Source organism: Ochotona curzoniae, unplaced genomic scaffold (assembly GCF_017591425.1).
Source record: "Ochotona curzoniae isolate NIBS_2020 unplaced genomic scaffold, NIBS_Ocur_1.0 scaffold_4763, whole genome shotgun sequence".
Lineage (NCBI taxonomy): Eukaryota > Metazoa > Chordata > Mammalia > Lagomorpha > Ochotonidae > Ochotona > Ochotona curzoniae.
Window position 1 is genome coordinate 6,424,110 of NW_024467123.1, and position 24,211 is coordinate 6,448,320.

The window sequence follows — 24,211 nt, forward strand, 5'->3', positions numbered from 1 at the left end:
TGTGTGTGTGTGTGTGTGTGTGAGAGAGAGAGAGAGAGAGAGAGAGAGAGAGAGAGAGAGAGAAGGGGCTCACATCATTGTACAAACCAGGGGCAACTTTGTGGAGCAGGCTGTGGGGAACGCTGGGGGTAACAGAGTGGGCAGAGTTGGATAATAGAGTGACAGAGTCTAGAAGTAAGCCTTGTTGTCTCTGCTTTTCTTCTCAAACTTCTGCTTGAGCTCAGAAACCAGAGTTGACTGGACAGGGGTCTCTGAGGTTTTGGCTTCTGACAACTCTTGGGGCTCCGGGGAAGAGAGGGATCCCGAGATGGTGGGCACTGTCCAGTGGGCTGCGGCTGTGTTGGGTGGAGAGCTGGCGGGTGGAGAGCTGGCAGGTGGAGGCAGAGCTGGAGCCGTGGGGGGCAGTGGGTTCACTGGGTTGTGGTTGTTGTAGTTCTCGTTGGGAGGATCCTCCTTGAGCATGAACTTGGTGGCAGCCTTGGCCTTCCTGGACTTGAGCCACTCAATGCGGACGGCACGGGGCGCAGGGCTAGGGCGCTTGCGGATCACCCGTCGCACGGGCAAGACCTTGTTGGATTTCTTGTTGCGCCAGAAGGTGGCAGTGGAGATGATGATGGTAATGGCCACCACAGTGGCCATGATGCCAGCCAGCACACCCACAGCCTTCATGGGGTTGTCCTTGGTGTGAATCAGGAAGGCAGCCATGGGGTCTCGGGACAGCGTCTACAAGACAAGGAGCCCTGTTGTGCCTTCAGTTGCTTCTGGGTGGTCTCAGAGGGGTGGGGGTTGGGGTACCAGCTGCCTGCAGCCAGATGGTTTTTAAAGCCTGCTGGAAGCAGGTACCCCAGGAGCATGTGGTGAGCACCAGAGGCTTCTCTCCAGAAAGAACCACACACAGGGAGAGTGTGGCCCAAACCACCCATCCAGAACAGTATACTCCTAGAGAACAAGAGGTCAACAGCCTCTGTTGGAATCAAAACTCCTGCCTTCCCAGGCTCTGGCCTTGTGGTACAGAATATTACCTGCCTTTGATTCTGGGGGATGAGACGCCTGCCCAAAGGTACCAGGGGTCCTTTAAGGGATGACTTCCTGAGATTGTTAGGAAGGAAGTTCAAGTTCAATCTATTTATGTGATGGGTGCGTAAGGAAAATGAAGCTGCGGCAGAAGGCATGGGACAGCCTTGGATGCAGCTCAGGATTTTACAGTGCAAAGAGCTACCCGGACGCTGATAACATTATAGGTGGTCCCAGCCTTTACCTTGCCTCCAAAGAAAGCCCCCTCCCTTCCCAGCATCAAATGGACTACCCAGCCTGATAACAGTGGCCAATAAAGCTTTGTAGCCTTCCTCCAATGAAGGTACCCTAGGGGAATTTCCTTTGCCCCAGTGCCAGCCAGCCCTGGAACACTGCATTAAGATCTTGGGCGGAATTTTACCTGTTCCGTCCAGAAGAGGGAGACAGAGAAGAGAAACCCCTTAAGTTTAGTGTCTGACTTAAGTTTAGTGTCTCCCTCAGACTGTGCCTGGAGAGGTGCCCATCTGAAAAGGAGGCGTCATTGCTCCTGGTGCATGGGAAAGGTAATGGGAGCCTTAAGAGCAGAGGGCTGGGCTGAAGGAGGCATTGAGGGAGCAATAGGGTGGACAGGAAGTCCAGCCAAAGTCACATCACTACTAGGCACTGATGCAAAGCCATCAGCCTGATTCCAACATGTGTCTTGCAGGCACAGGCCACCTTGGGAGCAGACAGCATCTTCAGGAGCAAGCCTGGAGACAGCTGTCTTTCCCTGTCTGTCTGTGCTATGGGAGCCCTCTGCTCGCTTGCCATGTCCAGGCCTTGGCACCCACCTTAGCATCTGTGATATCAATCTTGAGTAAGGCCGTGGTGCTGAAGGACGGTGAGCCACGGTCCTTGGCCTGCACCTGGAGGGACCACGTGCAGTCCTCCCCACTGGGAGTGATATTGTGCAGGACTTCCAAGGAGCTGATGGAGTTCTTGAGCCGGATCTCCCCGGTGTGAGCATCGATGTCAAACACATTGACTGGCTCAGCATGGGTGATGGAGTAGTCCACCAGGTTGTTGGGCTCCTCGGCATCCTGGTCCGTAGCCTGTGTACAGGGAGCGACAGACAGCACTGGGCTCTGGGGCAACATCTGTGTAAACCAGGTCATGTGGGGACTTGCTGGGGGGTGGGGTAGGGAATGATCCAAATCCCATGTGGAGTGGGTTGAATGGAAAAAGCAAAGGAATGTATGTGCTAGTACGGGTCGGGGTCTATGCTGGACCCTGTCTGTCTGCTGCATGTGGACTAGAAAATCCAAAGTCTAGGAGCCAGTGCCATGGCACAGCAGGCTAAGAATCTGCCTACAGTGGCAGCATGCCATCTGGATGCCCGTTTATGTCCTGGCTGCTCCACTTCCAATCCAGTGATCTGTTGATGGCCTGGGAAAGCAATAAAGGATGCCCATGTCCTGCACCCGTGTGGGAGAACCAGAAGCTCAACTCTGGCCATTGCAGCCCCATGGGGCATGAACCAACAGATGAAAGAACTCCGCTCTCTCTGTAACTTTGTCTTTCAAATTAAAATAAAACAAATGTTAAAGGAAAAAAAAAAAAAAAGAACAAGCCATAGTATAGATGCAAAAATGAGAGCTTTGGTGCCACGTGACTCGGCCAAGGACACAGAGGTAGAAGCCGGGATTCAAGGTCAAGTCTGTGAGGTGTCAGGGTTTAGGCTTCTCTCCAAACTAGGAAGAGAGTTAACTGCAGTGGGCCAAGCATTGCATTGGCAGCAGGAGGGAGAGCTGCATGAACTATGGCAAGCCAAGCACGCACGGAGCCTGTCTGAACCTCAGGGTTTGCCTTCGTAAATTTCCGATGCCATCTTTCTCAGAGCTACTGAGCTACAGAGCTGAGGTGGCAATGGGAATAAAGAACCTCCAAGTCCTTTGCCCATGCTAAGACTACAGTCCACTGTATTCTAAATTAAATTTCCATGCCCCATTGTTTGTAGCAGCTGCAACCAGAGCTTCAGGGGATGCCGGCTGCCTCTAAAACCCACCTCAATCCTCACTGGGATCCCCAGCACCATCGTCTTCTCCTCGATGCTCTTTCCAAACTGGGGGTAGTGGTCATTGACATCCAACACTATGACACACACCTCGGCCAGACCGGACCTTCCCTCCATGTCCTCCGCCTTCACATAGAAGTTGTACCTGGATGTGACCTCAGCGTCCAGGCTGGCCCAGGGCTGGGTGTAGATGAGCCCAGTGGCTGAGTGGATCAGGAACCTGCCAGGCATAGAGAGCAGAGGTGTGGTGTGGGGAGCACATACATTTAGATAGGCATGCATCTGTATTTACACGTATACTCAACTGGCACACACACAGGCACACATATGCACACACACACACACATACATACACACACACGTGCCTGCAGTGACAAGCTGCCTCTGGGGAGCAGCAAGGAGGCATTGTGCAGGTTCCCCAAGGTGTCCTTCCTATGCAGGCTCCTAGTCTGATGAGAAAGGGAGGCAGAGCTAGCCACCAGCTCATCCACCAATCACCACTGAACTCAACAGCCCAAACCACAGCCCTTGCCTCCTCCCCAGCGCAGCCCTGCTCTCCCGGTTCTCCCGGGCTCCTAAGGCTGAGCGTCCTAGCTCCATGCCATGACCATGTCCTCTCCAGCACCTCTGCCCCAGCCTCACCGCTGCCTCCCTGCACAGCCTCCTCTCATCCCTGCCTTGCACTCTGGTTATGAGGATTATCTGCCTCTTCCACCCAGCCTCCCATCCTTTCCGAGTGCCTCCTGACTTCGGCAAAGACTCTCTCCTCCCACAGCGCCCCACATCCCACAAGGTTCTGTTTGGGGTTTTACGTACAGGTTGGCTTCGCTCCCAGAGATAGAATATTTGACTTCACCCCAGGATCCTGTGTCTGGATCCAGAGCCTGGAAGAGAGAAACTCCTTGTGGCACCTGCCCAGGGCACCCTGCAGTCCCTGTGTCTGGGGGCTGCTTTCAGTGGTCCAGCAAGGGGAATCTAGGGTTTGTCCAACACCGGGGATGTGCTGACCTGAAGGTTGCAGGGAAGCCCAAGCTTTCCTCCAAGGCCTTAAGTTTTAGAGGAACTAGAAAGCTTGAGAACCGGAATGTCTCTATTGCCCCTTGATGCGTGAGGCAGGGAGAGAGACTGGGTCTTGTGTCCTAGGCTTGTCATAACTGCAAACCTGTGAGGCTTGTTATCCCCACTGTACAGGTGAGGAAACTGAGGCAAAGAGAGAGCACGGAGCTTGTGCAAGGACATGGCCGATGCAGGCTGTGCAGCTGAAACGGGGCCCAGTCCTTTCAAGGTTCCCCCAACTCACTGTGACAGCCACCACGTGGGTGCCCCCCGGGGCGTTCTCAGGGATCCTGGCAATGTAGTAGTGGGAGGTGAAAGTGGGGTCATTGTCATTGGTGTCCTGGAGCTGGATCACAACGTCTGCTGTGGAGCTGAACTTCTCAGGGGTGCTCACTTCCACGGCCAGCAGCTGCGCACGGCAAGAATGCAAGGTCCGGTCAGGGCGGGTGGTCGCCTGATCCAGACCTGCCCCCCTCTGTCTTCCCACAACAGCTCCAGCACCTGCCTGCTGCTCCTCCACCATCTGCCAGGGTCACCTCCTAGCCCCGCATTGTTCCCAGTGGGTTTGCAATGACAGTTTTCTTATCATTGATGCCAGAAAACGTATATTACAGGACAAAAAAAAAAACACGCATGGTTCTAAAAAAAAAATATTTTCTTCAACTTGAAAAGCAGAGCAGGAGACAATTTCCGTGTGCTGGTTCATTTATCTAGCGCAGTAACAGCCAAGGCTGGCCAGGCCCAAGCTAGGAACCCATCCTGGTTTTCCGCCTGGGTCACGGGGGCCCAAGTGCTTAGCCCCTCACCTGCTGTCCTCTTAGGTGTGTCAGCAGCAGGCTGGATTGGGAGAGAGTCAACTGGGACTCAAACTGACACTCATAAGGGGTGCTGGCATCACAGACGGTGCCTTAACCCACTGTGCCGCCAGGGCGGTCCCTCAATCCTCTTTCCTGATGCTTGTACCTCTTGCTTCCTTTTTCATCACAGCAATAGTGTTATTTTGGAAATTATGTTCCATAAGTGTTGGTAGCAGGCACCTTCCGCTGTTCCTGGCATTGCATGTTGTATTAATCCATTTTTCAAAAAAAAAATTGAATATTATGGCACAATTCCATAGGGCCTGGGATTTCCCTACCCATTTTTAAGCGTGATACTAGATATAAGTGTGTCTGTGCTTGTTTAGATAATATCAGTGAAATATCTATTTCTTATTTCTATTCACATATAAATTGTATACTATTATATGGAAAGATTTCCAAAAGTTCATGGGAAATGTGATGACTTTTACTTCAATTTTCTACAAACGTTCTAGAGGTCCTTTGTGCAATATGTATTATTTATGTACATTGATAATTCTATAGTATTATAAACTATATCAAACGAGCATTTGCCTCTTCTGCTAAGGTTGCTACAAGATCAGGTGTCAGGTGTCAATGGCAGGTAAGAAAAACCTCTGTCTTAATCATCAAATAGTTTCTACAAACAAGACAAACCATCCAGATCATTTTCTTCTGATAATCTCACTCCACTCCTTCATGTTCCTGGGTCTAGTTATAGTTTAGAAGCCGGAGCTAAGCGACCAAGTGCTCAGGAAAGGCGAGATCCCACCAGGAATGGCCATGACTCCCGTCACGGTGCCTTGGTTCACGCACTGGCTCTGCGCCCGAATCAGCTGCCTGCACCTGCACTCCCAGGAAGGCAGCCGGTGACGGCTCAAGGACTTCAGCTCTCTGTCATCCTCGTGGGGAACCCCGATTGAACTGCAGATTCTCAGCTTCTGCCTAGCCCTGCCCCGACTCCTGGCATTTGGGGAGTAACCAGCAAGTGGGAGCCACCTCTATCTCTTTGCCTCTCTGCCTTTTAAGTAAATAGCTTCAAGAATCAGAATGGTGCACAGCAGGTCTGAGAATCACTGCTTCTCCCTGCTGGCCTGCCACCTGCTCCCCCGTGCTAGCAGGAAGGCCAGGGGGTGAGAGAGCCTGTCAGTGAATGGGTGTTGGTGTGAGTCTGGGAGGATCCTGGCCAGGGCACAGCACCACCTACCTTGAAGGCCAGCACGTTGTACTTCTCAAAGTCAATGGCGGCAGAGTTCTCCACGATGATGGTGACCTGGGCCTCGTTCAGGACGGTCTGTGGCACCACCCGGAAGATACCCCCTGGTCCTACCAGCCGCAAGTTGAACTTGGCATTGGCTCCCTGGTTGGTAGAGTTTGAACAAAGGAAAGAGGGTAGACAGGTGAGAATAGAAATGTTATCTAGAATGGCCTTTCTCTTCATGGGAGTATGTTCCAAGACCTCCACAGATGCCTGCCTCTTCAGAGAACAGCCAATTCTGCAAAGCTACGTCCATAGCTGTGCCAAAGTTCAGTTTAGGCATGGCAGAAATGAGTAACAAAAGCTAATAATAAAATAGAACAACCATAACAATGGGTTCTAATAAAAATGCTCAAAGCTTATGAATGGTTTATTTCTAGAGTTTTTCACTTAATATTTTGGGATGATGTTTGATTTCAGAAACTGTGGACAATGAAATAACATATAAGGGAATGGACTATAGGAGTTAGTGTCGCAGTGCAGAGAGCTAAGCTGCCACCTGCAATAAGGCCAGCATTCCATAGGGGCACAGGTCGCAATCCTGGCTGCTCCACCTGTTCCTGTGCCTGGGAAAGCAGCGGCAGATGGTACACGTGCCTGGGGGGAGACCAGGATGGAGTTCCAGGCTTCAGATTTTGCCCAGGCCCAGGCATTGCAGCCATCTGGGGAGTGAACCCGTGGGTAAAGCACCTCTCTCCCTTTCAAATAAATAAAATAAATCTTTAGGGAATAGAAACGACAGAATTCGTGTTAAACGAGGAGCCTCCGTATGCCTCTCGCCCTGGCAGCTGGGCAGTCACACTTTTCCCCCGCACAACTGCTGCTTGAGGCTCAGGAGGAATTAGCAAATTGTGGGGGATTAAGTCAGGCCACACACACGTGATGCCTGGTCCTGTGTTGGGTGTGGGCTCCCAAATGCTTGTTTGATTGACTTTTACTATTTCATTTCTTAATGTATTTATTTGAAAGGCAAAAAGAAGGAACAGAGAGAGAGAGAGAGAAGAGAAACCGCCCCCTCTTGGCTCACTCCCCAGGTGCCCACATGGCCAGGATCGGGTACGATGCATGAAGCTGGGACCTCAATCCAAACAGGTGGCAGAGGACAGTGAGCTGGCCTGTTGACTAATTGGTTCTAGGCTCTGCATTGGCAGGGAGACGGAGTCAGCAGCTCAAGATGGGAGCTGAACTCAGGTGCTCTGACCTTGGAGGTGCACGTCTTAACGGCCCAGGGTCTCAACGGCTCGACCAAAAGTCTGCCCTGGCTTTTCCTTTTAGGTGGATTTATTACTTTCATCTCAGCTGATTTGCCTTTCGAGTGGCTAAGGCATGGAGACAGCTATTCCCTCTCCTCTCCCTTTCACCTCGATCCTCTGGTCCCATTCCTTCTGACATCTGCCTGGCTCCCAGCGAGGGTGCATGCACACACCGGTGGTTTAGAAGGGAGGGCCACACACCTGATCGGAGTCATTGACGGTGATCTTGAGGCCTCGCAGGATCTCCCCCTGCGGCGGGTGCTCGTACATGGTCAGCTCAAACCTGTTCTGGGGCCCGCTCTCTCCATAGAACGTCGGGGGATGGTTGTTCAGGTCCACGACCCTGATGGTGATGGGGGCCACGGCTTGGTCCCCTGCGCTCCCTGCAGAACTGATCTCAGTCACCTGGGGAGGAGACAGGGTGTCTGGCTGCATGGCAGGTGGACACTCATTAGTCCCAGCGTGCCAAGCTCCTGACGTTCCTGCCTTTACAGAATCTCATCTCCTTCAGGGAGCTGTGGTCTGGCAAAGACCATGAGATCTCACTTCATGACCAGATCACAGGAATTTGTAACTTCTGTCTGGCTAGAAGATGCTCTCCCTTGCTGACCTGGAGGAAGCAGGTGGCTGTGCTGGAGGAAGCAGGTCCATGTGACCAGGAACTTGGGGTGATCTCTAGCCAACACCCAGCAAGGACTAAAGGTTCTCCTCGTCTAACATCCCAGGAAGAACTGCATTGCACCAATGAGCTCGTGAGCAAGACAGCTGAGTCAATTTGGAGACGCCAGTCCTGGCACCTCACAAGTACCACAGGAAGCTCTCCAGGTCTCCTTTCCTCTGGTTCTAGAAGGCTGCTCTCCTCAAATGAGCCTCCCAGGAGCCGATTCCTACACACACTGGCTGCTGTCCTTATTTTCTGTCTTCTCAGAAGCCAACACCTGCTGGCTGTACTTCTGGTTGCACACTCACTTCTCATCACGTCTACCTGGGCACCTCACATTGGCCTCTGTGCCAAGGCACGGGGCCACCCTTTCTGCTGCACAAGGGCCCTGTCCTCTCAGTTCTTGTGACTCTGCTCCCCAACAGCCTCTCCTGGGCCTCTCCGATGCCTCCCCTGGTCCTCCCCTGCCCCCAACCAACCAGTGGCCGTATTATGTGCAATCTGCCTCCATCCTACTTTGCAGTTCGTTCCTTTCTGTCATCCCACCTCCCTGCATCCCCACAGACCCTGCTTCACCATCACTGTCGTCCATCTTCCTGCCTCCCTCCCACACAGGTCCCTCTACACAAAAGTTGAGATGAGAGTTCTCGGATGCCAGGCTGGACCTGGTTGCCATGGTAACACGCACACTCCTGGGTAGACCCTGCACATGTGGAGTTTCCATTTCTAGGATTGAGTCTTGGAAAGCTTTGCGAGCCACGCTGTCCAGATTCGAGAATCCCAGTGAGGTAGGAAGACAGCAGAGCAAGCTTTCCCACAGCAACTTGCGGGCCTGCTCACAACCTGATCTATACTCTCATGGCTCCTGGGCAGGGCTGGCTCCATGGTTTGCAGGTGCAGGGGACCATGAAAACCATGACCAAGTGCAAGGAAGTGAGCAGTGAAGTGTTCAGCATGGAGCCTTTTAAATGCAGCTCCCGGGTGATTGCACGTGGCACACGCCCTGCTCTAGGAAAAACTCTTGCCTCACATCCAGGGCCTGTGTCGGCTCCTCTGGCCCAGCCTAGGGTTCCAACTCTTCTCCTTAACACATGCCTGTGAGCTTTTGGCTTTCGGTCTCACTTGTTTCCTGAATGCCCTGCCTACTCCCACCTCCAGGCTGCCCCGGGGTGCTTGCCCACTTGGAAGTCTTCACTTGGCTCCTATTCATTGCTTCTCTCTACCATCCTCTACCCTTGGAGTAGGAGCCCACACTTGGTGGAGGTCATTGCTGCTTCAGTCCTACCTGCTCCTGCATTTCCAAGACTCTGCTTGCGAATTCATCAGGGGCTGTGTGTCTGTCTGCTGCAGCCTCGTGGAGTAGGAGCTCCAGGGAGCAGCTCCCAGCTCACTTCTCAGACAGTGAATCCCAGGGGGAGGAAGGCCTGGGTCCCATCACCTCTGTCGCCTTCCAGAGCTAGAGGAGCAGACCAGTCTAGGAGGGACATTACCTGCACATGCAGCTCATACATTTCCCTCTGCAGCTGGGCAGGGCTCTGTGTGACGAAGATGGTTCCGGATGTCTCATTGATTTCAAAGGCTCCATCACTCCCTGGAATAGACATGTGACCTGCGATTCTGCAAAGGGCCACAAGGGGGCGCGCAGGGGAGTCGGGCTTCTGTCTGGCTCCCAGCTTCCATGCCTGGTACTACATGCGTGCAAGTGTGTGAGCAAATGCAGAGGGAGAAAGGAGGAGGCTGGAGAGTGAGAATGGCGAGCAGAGAGGGTGAGTGGCTCTTTAACGGGGCACAGGGCTGTAGGGGTGGAGGTAGAGGAGGCAGCCCAGGCTCCGTGTGCCCCTGCGTGATGGCAGCACATCCGCTCACCCACAGTGGAGCTGCTGCGGGGCAGGTGTGCCAGGTGAGTCCTGGGGTGAGGCACATGTGGGAAGTGCATGCATCTGGGCTTGGGCACCAGGGGTGAGGACCTGGCCTCCCCAGGACTGCAGAGCCCACCCAGGACCCCAACCCAAGCTAGAGCCAGTCAGGTTAGCAAGGCGGGCTGTCCATTTAGTGTCTCTGAGTAATGTCACCCCCTTATTGTAGTTTCATTCGCTCAACTCAACTGTTTCCTCTGGGCCAAAAGATGTAAAAAGAATAAGAGAGAGAGAAAAAAAGATAACCCAGCATTTTAATGAGCGTAAGGGATATTGCCATTGAGTGGCTGTCCAGGCTGAGGGGAGCTGAAACAGGGCCACCTGTGTGGCTTCTGTGCCCAAGAAGGACCACCTTCTGATGGGGAGGGCCACATCAGCCTCCCCGTGACTCTGGTGCTGCTGGTCTTGAGCGGAAGAGAACAGGGACCCAGTGCATTCTTGAACCTTGCCGTGGTCATGCCAAGAGTCGGAGCTGCAGCCCCCAAGCTGCCCAGACTCACCATTCACGAGGTTGTAGAGGATGCGGTTGGGGTTACCTCGGTCACCATCCATGGCCACCACTGTAAGTACCTCCGAGCCCTGGGGGGCGGGGAGAGAGCAGGGAGCAGGAGCAGCTGCCTGAAGCTCAAGGATCATTCTGGGGCTCCCTAACCCCAAAGCCGACCCCCCTCACAGGAGGAAGGTGCTTGTGCCCCGTCTCCACCCTGTACCCCAGGAAAAGAGCCAGGCCTCTGCGTGGGCCTGTAGCGAGTGTCTGGCGTGCAGTGCTGGAAGCCCTCCTCCTGCCTCCTAAATGAAGACTAGGGACCTTGAAGGAGAGGCGGGGTCTCCCACCCAGGCCGGCCAGGCCAGGTCTGTGACTTGTGGGGACTTATTGAGGAGCTGGGACACGAGGGATGGAGATTTGGTTGAGTGAGGAGTGATGCCAGCCCGTGAGCTGCGCCCTGTGGGATGTGTGAGGAAGGTCACGGTGCTCCAGGCTGATGGCCTGGGCCTGGGGTGGCACCCTCTAGGCCAGCTGCCAGAGGAGCCCTGCCTGGACCACACATGTCAGCCTCCTGCTGGCTACTTCCTTCTCTCACACGGGCTGCACCTGCACTCATGTAGATTGGAATAAAGACATGCCTGGCACAGGCTGGGCACCTAGAAGATACCCTCTGCTCCCCAACACATGAGCATGGGCTTGCTCTACTTTGCCATTTTCAAGGTTAAAGGACCTCCTTACAGCCAGGGCCTGGGAAAATCTAGAGCCAGCTTGTGTGTGTGCACGTGTGTGTGGAGTGACTCAGTGGGGAACAGCTTGGCATGCCTTGCCAGTGTGCTCAGGGCAATCACCCCGGTAGGGCTGGAGGCACGTGCAGGGGCTGCCGGCGGAGGGGTGCAGCCACCCACCGGGAGGGTGTCCTCGTACACGTAGCCGTAGTAGGGTGTGCCCACGAAGACGGGGGGCATGTCCTGGACGTCCTCCACGGTGACGGTGACAGTGGCAGTGGCTGAGAATACCACGTCGGCCCCGCGAAGCCTGCCCCCGCCATCCTGGGGAAGAATTTGGGGGCCACAGAAGCAGCATGAAGGCCTGCTCCCCGTACCTCGCAGCTGTGAGAACAGCTGTACTCTCTGGTTTTCTGCTTGCCCCTGTGCCATCTGGACTGCTTCTGCACTCCACAGATGGGTCAGGGGAGAGTTAAGCGAAGGATACACAAGGACCAGTGAGTGCCCACCGTCCCGGTAGGATAGGTGGACTTTCCAGGGCAGCACAACAGGCAGAGGCCAGAGTCAGGGTCAAAGTGCCCCTCCCCCCAGGGAACCAGGCTCAACCCCGACCCCCGCATCCCCCACAATATGCTCAGCCTGTGCTGGGGGCTGCGTGGCCAACGAGGTTAAGAGGGGCTGGTGCTGTGGCATAGTGAGCAAAGCAGCTGTCTGTAGTGCTGGCATTCCAAATAGGTGCAGGTTCTAGTCCCAGTTACTCTACTTCCCATCCAGCTCCCTGTTTATGGCCTGGGAAAGCAGTGGAGGACGGCCTAAAGCCTTGGACTCCTGCACCTGCGTGGGAGACCTGAAAAGCTCCTAGCTTCAACCTGGCTCAGCCCTGGCTATTGTGGCCATTTGGGGAGTGAACCAGTGGATGGAAGATTCTCTCTCTGACACTGCCTTTCAAATAAATAAAATTTAAACCCTGCCTCCCCCCCCAAAAAAAAAAAAGAGTATGACTTGGGACCCTGTCTTGGCATGTACTCGGTATACAGCAAGCCAGGCTTCAGTGTTGCCAGCAGGTGGGGCTGTGGCCAGCCTCCTGGTACAGACGGGTGTGGGAGGATCTGAAGCCACTTCCAGTCCTGTAACAGAAACTTCTTGGGTCTAGAGGGGAAGACGGCTGGCTCGCAGACTGGTGTCATCTGCACTCCATGACAGGAGAACCTGCTGAGCTCAAGCGCTAAGTGAACAGGTCAGGCTGAAGAGGTAACATGTGCCCCTGTGGCCGTACTGAAAGGGGTGTGTGGGACCCACAAATGCCCATGCGACAGGCACCTGGAACCGCCTAGAAGACTCTGGTTCTTTAGCCTCGAGGTCAGAGGAGGCTGTGTCTTCTGCAGTCCCTGGATGTCAGCTCTCTGGCACTCCATCCTCCTCCCCTCTATTTTCAGCTCTCCACCTTTCCACCCGTTCCCTTGTCCGCCCTGGTCCCACCCCGCCCCGGTCCCACCCCAAGATTGCTTCCCCAACAAGGGTTCAGGAAAGACCTGAAGCACCCTGATTCCTCCCTCTCTGTTACCTTGGCAACCACGGTGATGAAATGGGCCTGGCACTTCTCATAGTCCAGGGTGGCCCCAGCCTGCAGGCGCAGCACACCGCTGTGATGGTCCACAGCAAACTTGCCGGGGTACAGGTTCTGTAAGGATGGGGTGCAGCTGGGTCTTGGGCAAGAGCCCAGGCCAACCCTGAGAGTGTCCACCTGCTCCCCCAGCCCCTCCTCCCAAGGTCAAACTTCAGGGTCTCCTAGACCCTCAGGTCAACCTGAGTGTTCCCTTCCCCAAAGACCTTGGCATTTTTTGTCTTGGCTGGTTGTTGGTGGTGGGGCTGGGGGGACCAGGCTGAACTCTGGCTGCAGGTGGCAGTGGCAGAGGCACCTGCAGAGTGCTCTCTCCCACAGGGAGTGTGGCTCAAAGGCCATCTTGAGAGAGGGCAGTGTTGTGGTGCAGTCGGTTAAGCTGCTCTTTGCCATATTGCCAGCTTCCCATATGAGAGCACGGGTTCCAGCTCTGGCTGATCCAGCTCCCTGCTAGTGCACCTGGAAAGGCAGTGGAGGATGCCCCGAGTGCTTGGACCCCTGCCACTCCAGTGGAGTTCCCGGCTCCTGGTCTCGGCCAGCCCAGCCCGTGCGGCCATTTGGGGAGTAAACCAACACATGCAAGCTGTCTCTGTCTCTCCCTTTCATTCTGCTACTCTGTGTTCAAATAAACAAATGGGGGGATAAAATGAGAGCCATCCTAAGGGAGACAGGCAGGGGGACCTCACAACCTTCATCAAGCAAATGGCTGTGGGCCAACCCCAGGCAGCACCTGGCCGGGGTGGGGAGAGCAGCAGGAACTTGCCACTGCCTGAACGGGGCTGGCTGGACCTCACGGGGCCACCTGCAGGTGGGAGGCAGCAGGCGGCAGGTGCCAGGTGAGTTCTTCAGGGATTTGAGTCTCACCGCAACCCATATGCTTTTCTCTTTCTTGTCTCACATTCAGGCAAACTGAGAGCGAGACAAGGCAGGGAAGGTATTGCACGTCACACAGGGTACTGAGCCAGGGGTCTCCCGGGGCCTGTGGTCTTATCCATCGAGCTGCACTTCTCAGTGGGTGCAGGTGAAGAGAAGGGCAAAAGCAGCAGAGGGGTGCGTGCGTGTGTGTGTGTGTGTGTGTGTGTGTGTGTGTCTCCACTGTGGGGAGACCAGAAGGGGTAGCAGGTGTCTTTGTCTGGGGTGGGGTGCTGCCTCTGAGAAGTGTTCCTCCCATCACCTGTTCTTGGCCACTGTGGATCCAAACAGGTTTCCTCAAACCCACCCCCCCCGCCCGTGTACCCCCTGTGTACCTCACCCCCTGTGGACCTGGGGAGTTCCTGGGGAAACAGACTCTGTTGACCTGGAACCCGGGCACCCTCAGAGGAAGCCAGGCTGGGTCAAGCTGGGGCAAGAAAGATCTGTCCCTTTCCAATCCGCACCTGCTGGGCCCACCCTGCTGCCCTCTGCGGAGGAGAGGACTCAGGCATGGACCCAAGGACATCGGTGATGGGGTGGGAGTGGGGAGGCTGCTCAGAGTTCCCTCCAGCCAAGGTCCCTGGCTGTATCCTGTGTGTGCTGCCTTACCTGCAGGAAGTAGGTGACACTCCCTCCAGAGCCTGTGTCCTTGTCCACTGCACGGACGGTAAAGATGCTGCTCCCGGGAAGTATGTCCTGAGGGGGTCACGGTGTGTTTAGTGACAGCTCAGGGAGTCAGAGGCACAGGGACCCACGGGGCAAAAGGGACAGGAGGGTGAAGGGCTAAACAGTGGGGGAGGGGCTGTGGAATGAGGGGACAGGGACAGCAAGAAGGTGGCCCAGAGGCTCCACTGAGGGACCAGAAAAGAAAACCAAGGCCCCAGGTAGGAAACAGCGCAAATGAGGACAGGTTTCAGGATCTCCAGGAGTCACACACACACATGCACACATAGTATGTCAGAATCAGCAGAATCCTGTACCCATGATGTTGAGGCAGCCTTAGCATGTTTCTCCTACTTGGCACATATCTGGCACACAGGGAAGACAGATTCTCCCCCTTTTTGCAGCGCAGGGTTTTATAAGGTTCTAGCACAGCCCTCGGCAAACACAGGCCTTCATGCTGCCGCCTGCTGATTATATCACACCCCGGATTGAACCTAAGCAAATGCTCTCAATCACTGAAAAAATATTCCTGTGCTCCGGAGTCAGCGTTTCTCAAAACAGCAAATGTTGTTAGACACCATTAAAATAGTAGCTGTCCAAACTCCAGCATTCATGAGCTAAACTCCTACGTTACATATGAAGTGAAAGGATTCAGAATGCGTGTGCTTAGTATGATCACAACGGTGGCAAACGAACAACCGTCATATCATCACAGGAAATTCACTGACACAGAGCAAGTTCTAAAGATGGCGGGTGACTCAAGACACTCTTTTCCCCTTACTTCCCTGTGGTATACATGAGCTATGATCATAGCACAAACCCGTAAATGGGTCATACAAATAACCTGTAACAAAAAAGCATGTGGGGCAGGCATGCAGGGTAGGGAGCAGCAGAGAGATGCCTGGACAGCCCCAAAGAGCAGGCTATAGGCCGGAGGGGAAGTCTTGCCTTGCTCATCAGCCCCTTACTCACCTCGGGAACCAAGACGACATAAGGCTCCTGGATGAACTGGGGTGCCTCATCATTAGCATCTGTCACCAGGATCGTGACTTTTTCTGCCACCTGAAGAGAGCCAGAGGGCTTAGGACCTGGGCCATTGAGACCTCCCTCCTCTTCTCTCTTCTCTTGTTTTCATGTGTTCAGGTAACACATATTCTTAGGCAACCATGTGGTGCCATGTGGTGGGTTATTTTGCAGTGATCTGCTAAGGGTCATATCATTCGTGTGACATTACACCTGCCGCCTCCCAACCAGGGGTAGCATGGGCAACCTGCGTGATGCATCCCCCGAGGCTTGGGTGTGCTGCATCCGGAGGTGCTGAGAACCACCCTGCCTGGGCCATGCAGAGCACAGCAAGGACACTGCTCAGAGGAGGAAGCACAAACCCCTGTGGGAGGTGGGCCAGGCAGAAGGGACAACATGTGCATAAAGTGAGATGCCTGGTGAGTTCTAAAGATTGCAGAAAGTTTATGGCTGGATGCACGGTGGGGTAGAAGTGGGAGGAAAGCTGGATGAGGCAGATGGTGACCGACGGGGAGGCTGCGGATGCCAGCTGGAAGCTTGGATTTCATCCTGAGGGTGGTGAAGGCTGGATCCGGGCGCTTTGTGAGCCTGGGGAGTAGCAAGACCAATGCTCCACAGTGCGATGTGGGGGGGTGGGGTGGAGGGATGGAGGTGGCCAGAGAGCCCACAGAGTCTGTTGTAGCTCTCCCGAATCCATGGATGAGGGCTACACAGGAGGACAGGCAAGACACCTGCGTGTGCAGGTGTTCAGCTTTCATAGTCTGGGCAAGGGGCCAAGACCCAGGAGCGAGGAGGCAGAGGGAGAGTGCGGGACTGAGACTCTGCAGAACATCCCTTCAACACATGACAGGTTGCTTGGCCTCTGTCCCCTGACCCTCCTTTCCCCACTACCTTTGGCCTTCCTGCAGCTCTCCCCTGTAGGCCTTGCTGGGCCCCTGGCTTTGTCAGGGAGGCCCCAAGGAGTTGGGAGGTGGGGGAAGGCTGGGGGAGAGGTTGGTGGTGATGGGAGGAAAGGCTGCCAGCTTTGCCCTGGCAGGCTTCCGAGGGCTGCTGTGGGTGTCAGCTCACCAGATTCAGGCCGTCAGAAATGCTGATGATGGCTTCAATCTCATCTTCCCTCTGTGGAGCACAGGGACCGGGTGAGTGTCTGGGGACACCACGGGGACCCCCGAGGCTGGGGAAGCCCACCTGGGCACATTAGGACAGCTCAGGAACAGGGCAGGATGGTGACCTTGGTGGGCCTGGCACAGCTGGAACCTGCCTTCCAAAGTGCCTGAGACCTTATGTACCAAAAGTTCTCTGAGGGCCCGCCACAATGGCTCAGTGGCTAAAGTCTTCATCTTGCAATCACCAGGATCCCATTTGGGTGTTGGTTGGTATCCTGGCTACTCTGCTTCCCATCCAGCTCCCTGCTTGTGACCTGGGAAAGCAGTCAAGGACACCCAAAACCTTGGGACTCTGCATCCATGTGGGGGATCCAGAGGAGGCTCCTGACTCCTGGATTTGGATCAGCTCAGCTCCCACTGTTGAGGCCATTTGGGGAAAGTACCAGTGGAAAGAAGATCTTTCTTTCTGTCTCCTTCTTGCTCTGTAAATCTGACTTTCTGAAAAAAGTAAATACATCTTTTTTTTTAAGGGATCACTAAGACCTTCCACAGTCCGGGTTACTGCAGGGCCCATGTCTATGGTGGCTCAAGTTCAAGTGCTCCCCAGGACCTAGTGTTGTCAGATCCCTGAATACCAGGAAGGCTGTGCTTCCAGTCTCCACTGCCCTGTCCCAGTGGCTGACTCAGAACTCCCTTACTTCCTCTACCCTGGTCTGTGGTGGCACCACAGGACCAGAGTCAGGGCCAGCTGGGGTCCAGTTACATGACCAGCTATGGCCAATCAGGCTGCTGTGGGGGTCTCCCAGGGAAAGCAGAGTCTGTGCCCTGCTGCCTGCAGGTTCAGGAGGGTGCAGATGGAAGGACTTAGAGCAAACTTACATTCTTGCTTTCAACGACTCTTTCCAACCCTGATCTGCTCTGAGTTTTCTGGGGGCTTCCAGGACCTGTCCATGGATTGGCATGCAAAACCCCCTTTGGGAGGTTTCTTCAGGACGCCTCAGAGTACATGCGGATTTAGTTTTAATTGAATGTGCTTAAAAGATTAGCAGAGCTGGCAGGAGCTCACTAAAGGAGCCCTGACTACTCAGCCTGCTGGAGCAAAACCTCCGGGAAGCAACCCAAGGTCTCGGGGGTGAGTGTGCCAGGGCAGTCCACATTGTTGTTCTCTCCTCCGCAGGGAGAGTGTCCAGCCCTGCCAGCGACCTTCCAGCCCTCACAGGTGAGCGTGCATGGCCATGCGTTGCTCCCAGCATCTCCCATACCTCTCTGTCCAGTTCCTGCACCAGCGTGATGTTCCCAAGTGTGGGGTCCACAGAAAAGACACTCCTTGCGCTGGGGTCAAAGCTGATGTGATAGGAGACCGGCTCGCCCTCAGGATCAGTTCCATTCAGGGTGTACACGTGAGAGCCTGCGAGGAGACACAGGGGGAAGACCTGGAACTCGAGGCCCAGCTTCTCCTCCAAGTGGCAGCTGCTTCAGCCCAGGGAGTCAGCTATCTAGACACTGAGTACGCAGTTTAATGCCAAAGGGAGGGTCCTGGATGGGGCTCTCGCTGCTGCCCCCTGAGCTACTGCTGCCCACTTTTTAAGTGCCACTCTTCAAAGCTGTCAGGGGGTTGCTGTCAGCCAGCCACAGGCTGTAACCCGTGCAAATGACTGACTGAGTTGTGCCACCTAGCTTTGTGTTGTTCCTCCACCTGGTGGTGACTCCTCTGTCAGGAGCCAGAACTGGGTAGGGGGTAGGAGGGGTGGCCCTTGGCGCAGCCCTGATGGACCCCTCTGGGGATTCTTCACTCAGTAGATTTTGCATCTCCCTCTTCCCCAACCCCAGCTTCCCACTTCCACAGGAGAGAGAGACCAGACTGACTTGAGCCTCTCCTCTCTCCCTGCCTATCTCAGCCAGCTGGATGTTCTTGAGGCTTTTTGAAGTCCCAAGGTTAGGGATGAAAATGCACCTGCTCATGGCAAAGCAGGGCCAGCAGTGCCTTCCTGCTGGGCTGGCAGTGCTGCAAGACCAGGTGCGCTGGTTTCCAGCCCCTCTGCACCCTGGGCTCCAGGTCTGGTCCTGCTGAGGTTGCCACGGCAGCCGCGACCTTTTTTCCTGTCTTTGCCTCCCCCTGGGAATCCTACGTACAAACAGGGCGCCCCTGGGAGCACGTGTGGCCTGCTGCTTGGTGTCTCCACGGGTTCTGAGGAGTCACGGGTTCCATCCCAGCGTCCGAGGAACCCAAACCTCTCTCTCCCTGGGGGTCGCTGGTGCAGAGGCTCCTCACCTACAGGTGTGTCCTCTGGGAGGCTAAACAGTGCCATGTTCCCATTGGTGCTGCCGACCCCGTTGTCGAAGAAGTGGGGAGCAAAGTTGGCCAGGGCTAGGAAGAGAACGAAAACAGAAGGACACTCATACAACCGGGGACAACTTCTCACCTGCTGAGTGCCGGGTGAGGACATAGACAAGAAAAGGCTCAGTCTCCCTAACCAGAGCGCGCTCAGAGGCACGCTTCCCTGTGGGCTCAGGCTTATTAGGGACACAGATCACCCAGGCGCTTAGACCACACGAAACGGGTCGTTCCACCCGAGGGGAGCGCAAGCCCGGAGAGCAGGTGCTGCTAGTGAGGCCGTGCCCCTGCCTGCAACCTGTCCTCAGCTCCGTGCAGCTCTGGGAGCAACCAACCGGCGCCTGGAGAAGCAGAGTGGTGCCATTGGGGCTCCAACTGCGGGGTCCCCAGGGTACAGGTATCTAGGGAAGTGCTGGGGAATGCCCAGGCTCCCAGACAGGTTCCCACTCTGGATGAGGATCCGATACCCAGCCCCCAGCGCGCACCCCATGCGCCTCGCGGTGGCCACTTACCCAGGCAGAGGAACAGCTGCCCCAAGGCCAGGGCGGCCCACGGGTTACGCCTCATGTCTCCGCGGGCGGGTGGTGTCCCTTGCCGCTGCCGAGGCCAAGAGCAAGAGCCCGGAGCATGCCCTGGGCGTGTGAGCGGAACGGAGACCACTGCGGGAGATGCGCGGATCGGTGCGCGGGCGCCAAGCCAATGACACTGCTGGGCTGTACACAGCTGAAGCACTCGAGCGCCACCGCCTAAGGAGACCAATTAGTGGGCACCAGAGCTCGGGGACCGGTACGCCGGCTCAGGGTGGGGGCAGAGGGCGTGGCGAGAATGCGCCTACCACGCCTCCTTTGCCTAAGCCTGGAGCTCCGTAGCCAACCAAAGCCGCCCCAGGATCCAGCAAGACGCTGGAAAGTCGAATCCCGAAGTCCTGATGGTGTCCGCGCCTCCCCGGAGTCTCACAAACTTCCCCTGGGATGTTAAAAGAAACTTCGCTCTCCTTTCTCTGAGCCGAATTCCTGGAAGCAAAACAGAGGTTGGCGAAGTGGCCAGTCTGAGACGAGAGCTCATTCTCAGGCGAAATAAGAAGAGCCTAGAGGAAAGGGGCTTGACCGCCATGGCTCCAGGGAGGGTATCGCCATAGCAATCCGAGTACCTGTTCCCTAGAGGCTGAGATGCTACAGAAAGACTAACAGCCGGGGAACGAGTGAGGAGAGCAGGTGGGTGTAACCATCGGCACTCCTCTAAGATCTCATTCCGCTCTTGCCCTGTCCCCCAACCTAGGCTGCCCAACAGTCCCAGAGGGTCTGACCCAATGTGTGAGGCAGCTGACCCACTTTCCAGCTACCCAATCATCGGAAGGCAGATTTAAGCCCCTTCTTGGGACAGACTTGTTAACAGAGCTGGCCAGTGCAAGTCTGGATTCTGCCCAGGAGGGCGGGAGTACCCAACCCGCGGGAGATGGTTAGGCAACGCAAACATTGGTGACAGAGGCCTCAAGTTCCCTGCGCTGGCCTCTGCAGTCTCCTGCTTTGACACTGCTGTGCGCTTGGAAATGCAGCCTGCCCTTTTTGTGGCTGGGATTACAGAGTGGTCACTCCAAGTTCAATCCAGGGCACTTCTCAGAATTCCTTTGTGAAGGTGTATTCCCCAATAGAGGCGATCTCTTTAATGCTCCCCTCCTTCTCCCAGGATGGCCCACAGCTGAGGGGCTCAGCACTCCTCCCCATTGGCCTGGAAGGAGCACAACTTCTCCCAGCTCCTGGGCCAATCTTTCCTAGACAGCTATTTAGCAAGGAGCAGGGACTCAGAGGGTAGGAAAACATGAATCAGGGGTCCCAACATGCCACCCACTTTTCAGAGATAACGATGCAAGCCCTTGTTTGTTGCATGTTTCTGCACACAGCATGCCATAGAGCTGGCACATCTATTTCTGCATCCTGGCTTTGCAAGATGCTGGGGAGACACCAAAGCAAGCACCCCCACAAGCTTATTGTGGATCCCTACTAGAGCTGGAGGCAGGGCTGTGGCATCCTAGCATGTGTGCCCTCTCAGGGTGTAGAGAAGGAGCCAGCTCCCCGAGGTAGCCAGTTCCTCTGCTCCTCTTCTCACTTTCACTCTGCAGTGCCCTCAGTGGACAGACTTGCCCTGGCTAGCATGGATTCACTCCCATCCTTGTTATCTCACGAGACCCTTGCACAGCCCTCCTGTGGCATGCTTGTCCCTGCTTTGCAGAGAAGAGAGTTCAAGCTCAGGAAAGATAAGTCACTTGCTCAGGCTCTCACACAGCTGGTGTGTGTGTGTGTGTGTGTGTGTGTGTGTGTGTGTGTGGAGAGGTGAGAGTAGAGCTTGGATTCAAATCCAGTTAGGGCAGACTTCCAAGCTGGAGCTGTCCCCACGGCACACGCAGGTGACTCTGAAGTTACTGAAGCTGCATCCTCCCTGGGCCTGGCTCACACATCCCTCCCATGCCTTCTGTAGTCCTAATTTCATGTTTGTGTGTTATATCCTTGTTCTTAAGGAGACTGCTTGTCCCTTCATTTGTAGGAGGCTCAGATCTGCTGGAGCAATCTGTGACACAACTTGGCAAGTCCAAAGTCCAGAGTAACCTGGAATGGAACCCTCACCTTTGGCAAAGCACCCAAGAGCCTGGAACAACAGCAGCTCTTCCAGCCCGACTTTGACCTTGACTCTGCAATGTGTAGGATCTGGAAACTGCCAGAAGTCTTACTAGGATACAGCTGGGAAAGGCTTGCTGTGACATGAGGCGTGTCTCCGCCTGCAGACCCTGGGCAGTCTTGGGTATACCAGTCAGCCCTGCAGGGTGACAAGTGCCCTTTCTCTTGGGACCTCCCAGCCACAGCACACTGCAGTGTGTTATCAGATGAAATCCTCTCTCAGCTATGTGCTGACAGCTGCTCCCCTGTGGAGTTACATCAGCTAGGGCAGCTATAAAGAAGTGAGAATTTGCGTGTCAGCTGCCAGCCTGGGCATGCATATGTGTCCTGCCTGGTCTGCCAGCATGCCAACCCAGCTCTTGTGTATGTCCTCACCTTTGCCTTTATCGCCAGCCCATGTATACACACACACACCCCTATACACAGCTGCCCATACACATACATGTGGTATCTACTCCCATTTTCAGACGCATTTGACCGTATGCACATTCCCACTGACTAGTGAATCTGCTCATATCTTTCCTTTGTGTGTAAATAAGTGTGCTGAAGAGATGCATACACACCTGTGTGGAGACAGACTCGGCAAGGTGCTCCCCATGCCGCTGGCAGGCTGGCGCTAAGGATGGAAGTAGTCAGCAGGTGACTGCTATTCTGGCTCCTCTTCAAGGGCAGGGAGATGGTCTCACGGCAGGTTTCCACGGCCCCTGATCCAAGTCTGGGATCAGTGTCTGGATCTGGTGATGCTAAGCCCTGGGAACCTGGCATCTTGCACTCTGCCACCCGTTTGCTGAGTTCCAACCAAATGATTACTCTTGATGAGGAACCTAGAGTGCGATTGGACACTGAATGTGATGCAATAAGGCCAGGTGGTCTGGGTGGGCCTGGATGTGTTGTCTGTGTGCTTGAATGCACCCTCCTGGACGTGACTCTATCAAGGACTGTCCGTCTCAGTCCAGAGGAGATCCTGAGGACTGTCCTCTGAGGACAACAAGGTGTACTCGGAAGTCCCTCCCAACAGCACTGGGCTCGGGGCGAGTGGCTCAGCCCTGGTTTGTGTGCCAAGGGAGCCCTGAAATGTGACCAGCCTCTGATCCTTATGTGCACCAAGCTAGGTGTAAGGTCACAGTCTTTGTTCTGACATGAGCTTGAGATCCCTCCATGCCTGTTTGCTTCATGGAAGGGGTCTAGGTGCCATGTCACCTAAGTTCGTTTGCACAGGTGGGTAAAATTTTCAGTTCTGGCTGCGCCTATTGTCACCCTACAGTAGGTCCTTGGCTTGCCTGCTGCATGGCTGAGTCTCATTAAGGAGGACCTCAAAGAACGTCTCTTCCTCTAGTATTCTGTCCCCCTCCCCATTGCCTCTGCCCTGGAGCCTCTGTTGGAAACCTCTGTTAGACAGTAAGAAGCATTGGTGCTGTAATCTGTCTGCTGGGGTGTCTGCAGGTGGAGACATGCCTCCTGTCACAGCAGCCAAGCCTTTCCAAGCTGGGGGAGCATCCAGGGGAGAAGCTGTGTTTATTTTTAGGTCATTTTAGTACACGCACAGGACCTGTACATCCTCAATGGGAAATTGTTGACTAAGTGACTGAATGCAGAGGCATGTGACAGTGCCCCAAGTCGTAGACCTTGTCAGCAATTGACACTCTGTGTGCCTTTGGCTCACATCTTCCCTGTCTGCCCAAAAATTACCTAAGTGGAGTAGCCAGTGCATATGAGTCGGGCAGGAAATGGATATGCGTGCCATGGCTGGGTGGAAGGCAGCCGGGAGTGGTGGAGACAGGGGCTCATAGGTCAGAATTTTTATTTGTTGGTGTATTTAAATCTTAAACCGAATGCACAGGCATGGCCACATTTGGATGTGTGGAGGAACTTGTCAGAACAGACAAGCTTGTAATTCAATTTCGCCTCATGCTTTCAGTGCTTTCCTAGTGTGTCCTGGTGGATAGTTAGCTGGCGTTAACAGCAGGTGTATGCCAATGGCTTATTCCAAGGATGCAGCCGTGATAGCTGGGTCTGTGCACGTGTCACCAGGCTGCTAACTGACAGATCAGCTGCAGCCACCAAGGGCTGACTGAACTAAGACACTAGACACCCCCACATTCTGGAAGCCTGTTGGGGCTTGCAGAAGGAGAAATAACTGGGTATATGTGAGCCAGGAGCTGATCTCTGCAGGCCCCAGAAGATGGGCTACCGTGGACCACTAGTCCAGGGAAGAGTTGGGAGAGGTGATGGGTACCCATCTGGGATGCTGCAAGGTCACCTGACTCCTTATTGTGACATGGCAGGTGCACGGCAGAGCTGTTACTTGAACCCCAAATTAGTCATCAAAGCTCACGTTTCAGCAACTATACCCAATGTCCCACACCCCTTTCCAAAAGTGGGGTGCCCCTGTGGCCACCATGGAGACTGTACACTTTGTCTAGCGATGCTACTATAATTTCCACCATCGTTGGACTCTTCATAGGGTTTCTGAGGGTGATGTATGAATTCCAGTTCTTTTTCTGGGTTTTCTCCCCAAGCCTGAATCACCTTGTTCACAAGGCTTGCCCTGTGGACTCACTGGAACAAGACAAAGAGGAGGCAGATTGCAAACAGCCAGAACAGGTTTATTCCAAGACAA

At 54.7% G+C, this 24,211-nt stretch overlaps 1 protein-coding gene across 1 annotated transcript; it reads right to left on the bottom strand.

Moving 5' to 3' along the window:
- Nucleotides 1-168: 168 nt before the first annotated feature.
- CDHR1 (cadherin related family member 1) lies at nt 169-19,579 on the bottom strand. Its single transcript, XM_040970404.1, has 17 exons — nt 19,432-19,579; nt 18,857-18,952; nt 17,847-17,992; nt 16,547-16,597; nt 15,428-15,517; nt 14,402-14,488; nt 12,824-12,940; nt 11,440-11,583; nt 10,548-10,626; nt 9,622-9,722; nt 7,672-7,875; nt 6,167-6,319; nt 4,368-4,532; nt 3,884-3,951; nt 3,059-3,287; nt 1,845-2,105; nt 169-723 (listed from the first exon to the last, which is right to left on the bottom strand). Exons 1-17 carry the CDS (start codon nt 19,484-19,486, stop codon nt 169-171), a joined length of 2,601 nt encoding a protein of 866 aa, XP_040826338.1. The 5' UTR covers nt 19,487-19,579.
- Nucleotides 19,580-24,211: the final 4,632 nt, after the last annotated feature.

Excerpts from the sequence above, each read along its gene's own strand:
- CDHR1 (XM_040970404.1), bottom strand. The coding sequence starts at position 19,486 with ATGAGGCGTAACCCGTGGGCCGCCCTGGCCTTGGGGCAGCTGTTCCTC. Across the intron at positions 12,941-14,401 it reads GTGTCACCTACTTCCTGCAG|AACCTGTACCCCGGCAAGTT; the intron begins GTAAGGCAGCAC and ends CCATCCTTACAG. Across the intron at positions 9,723-10,547 it reads CCTCTACAACCTCGTGAATG|GGAGTGATGGAGCCTTTGAA; the intron begins GTGAGTCTGGGC and ends TGTCTATTCCAG.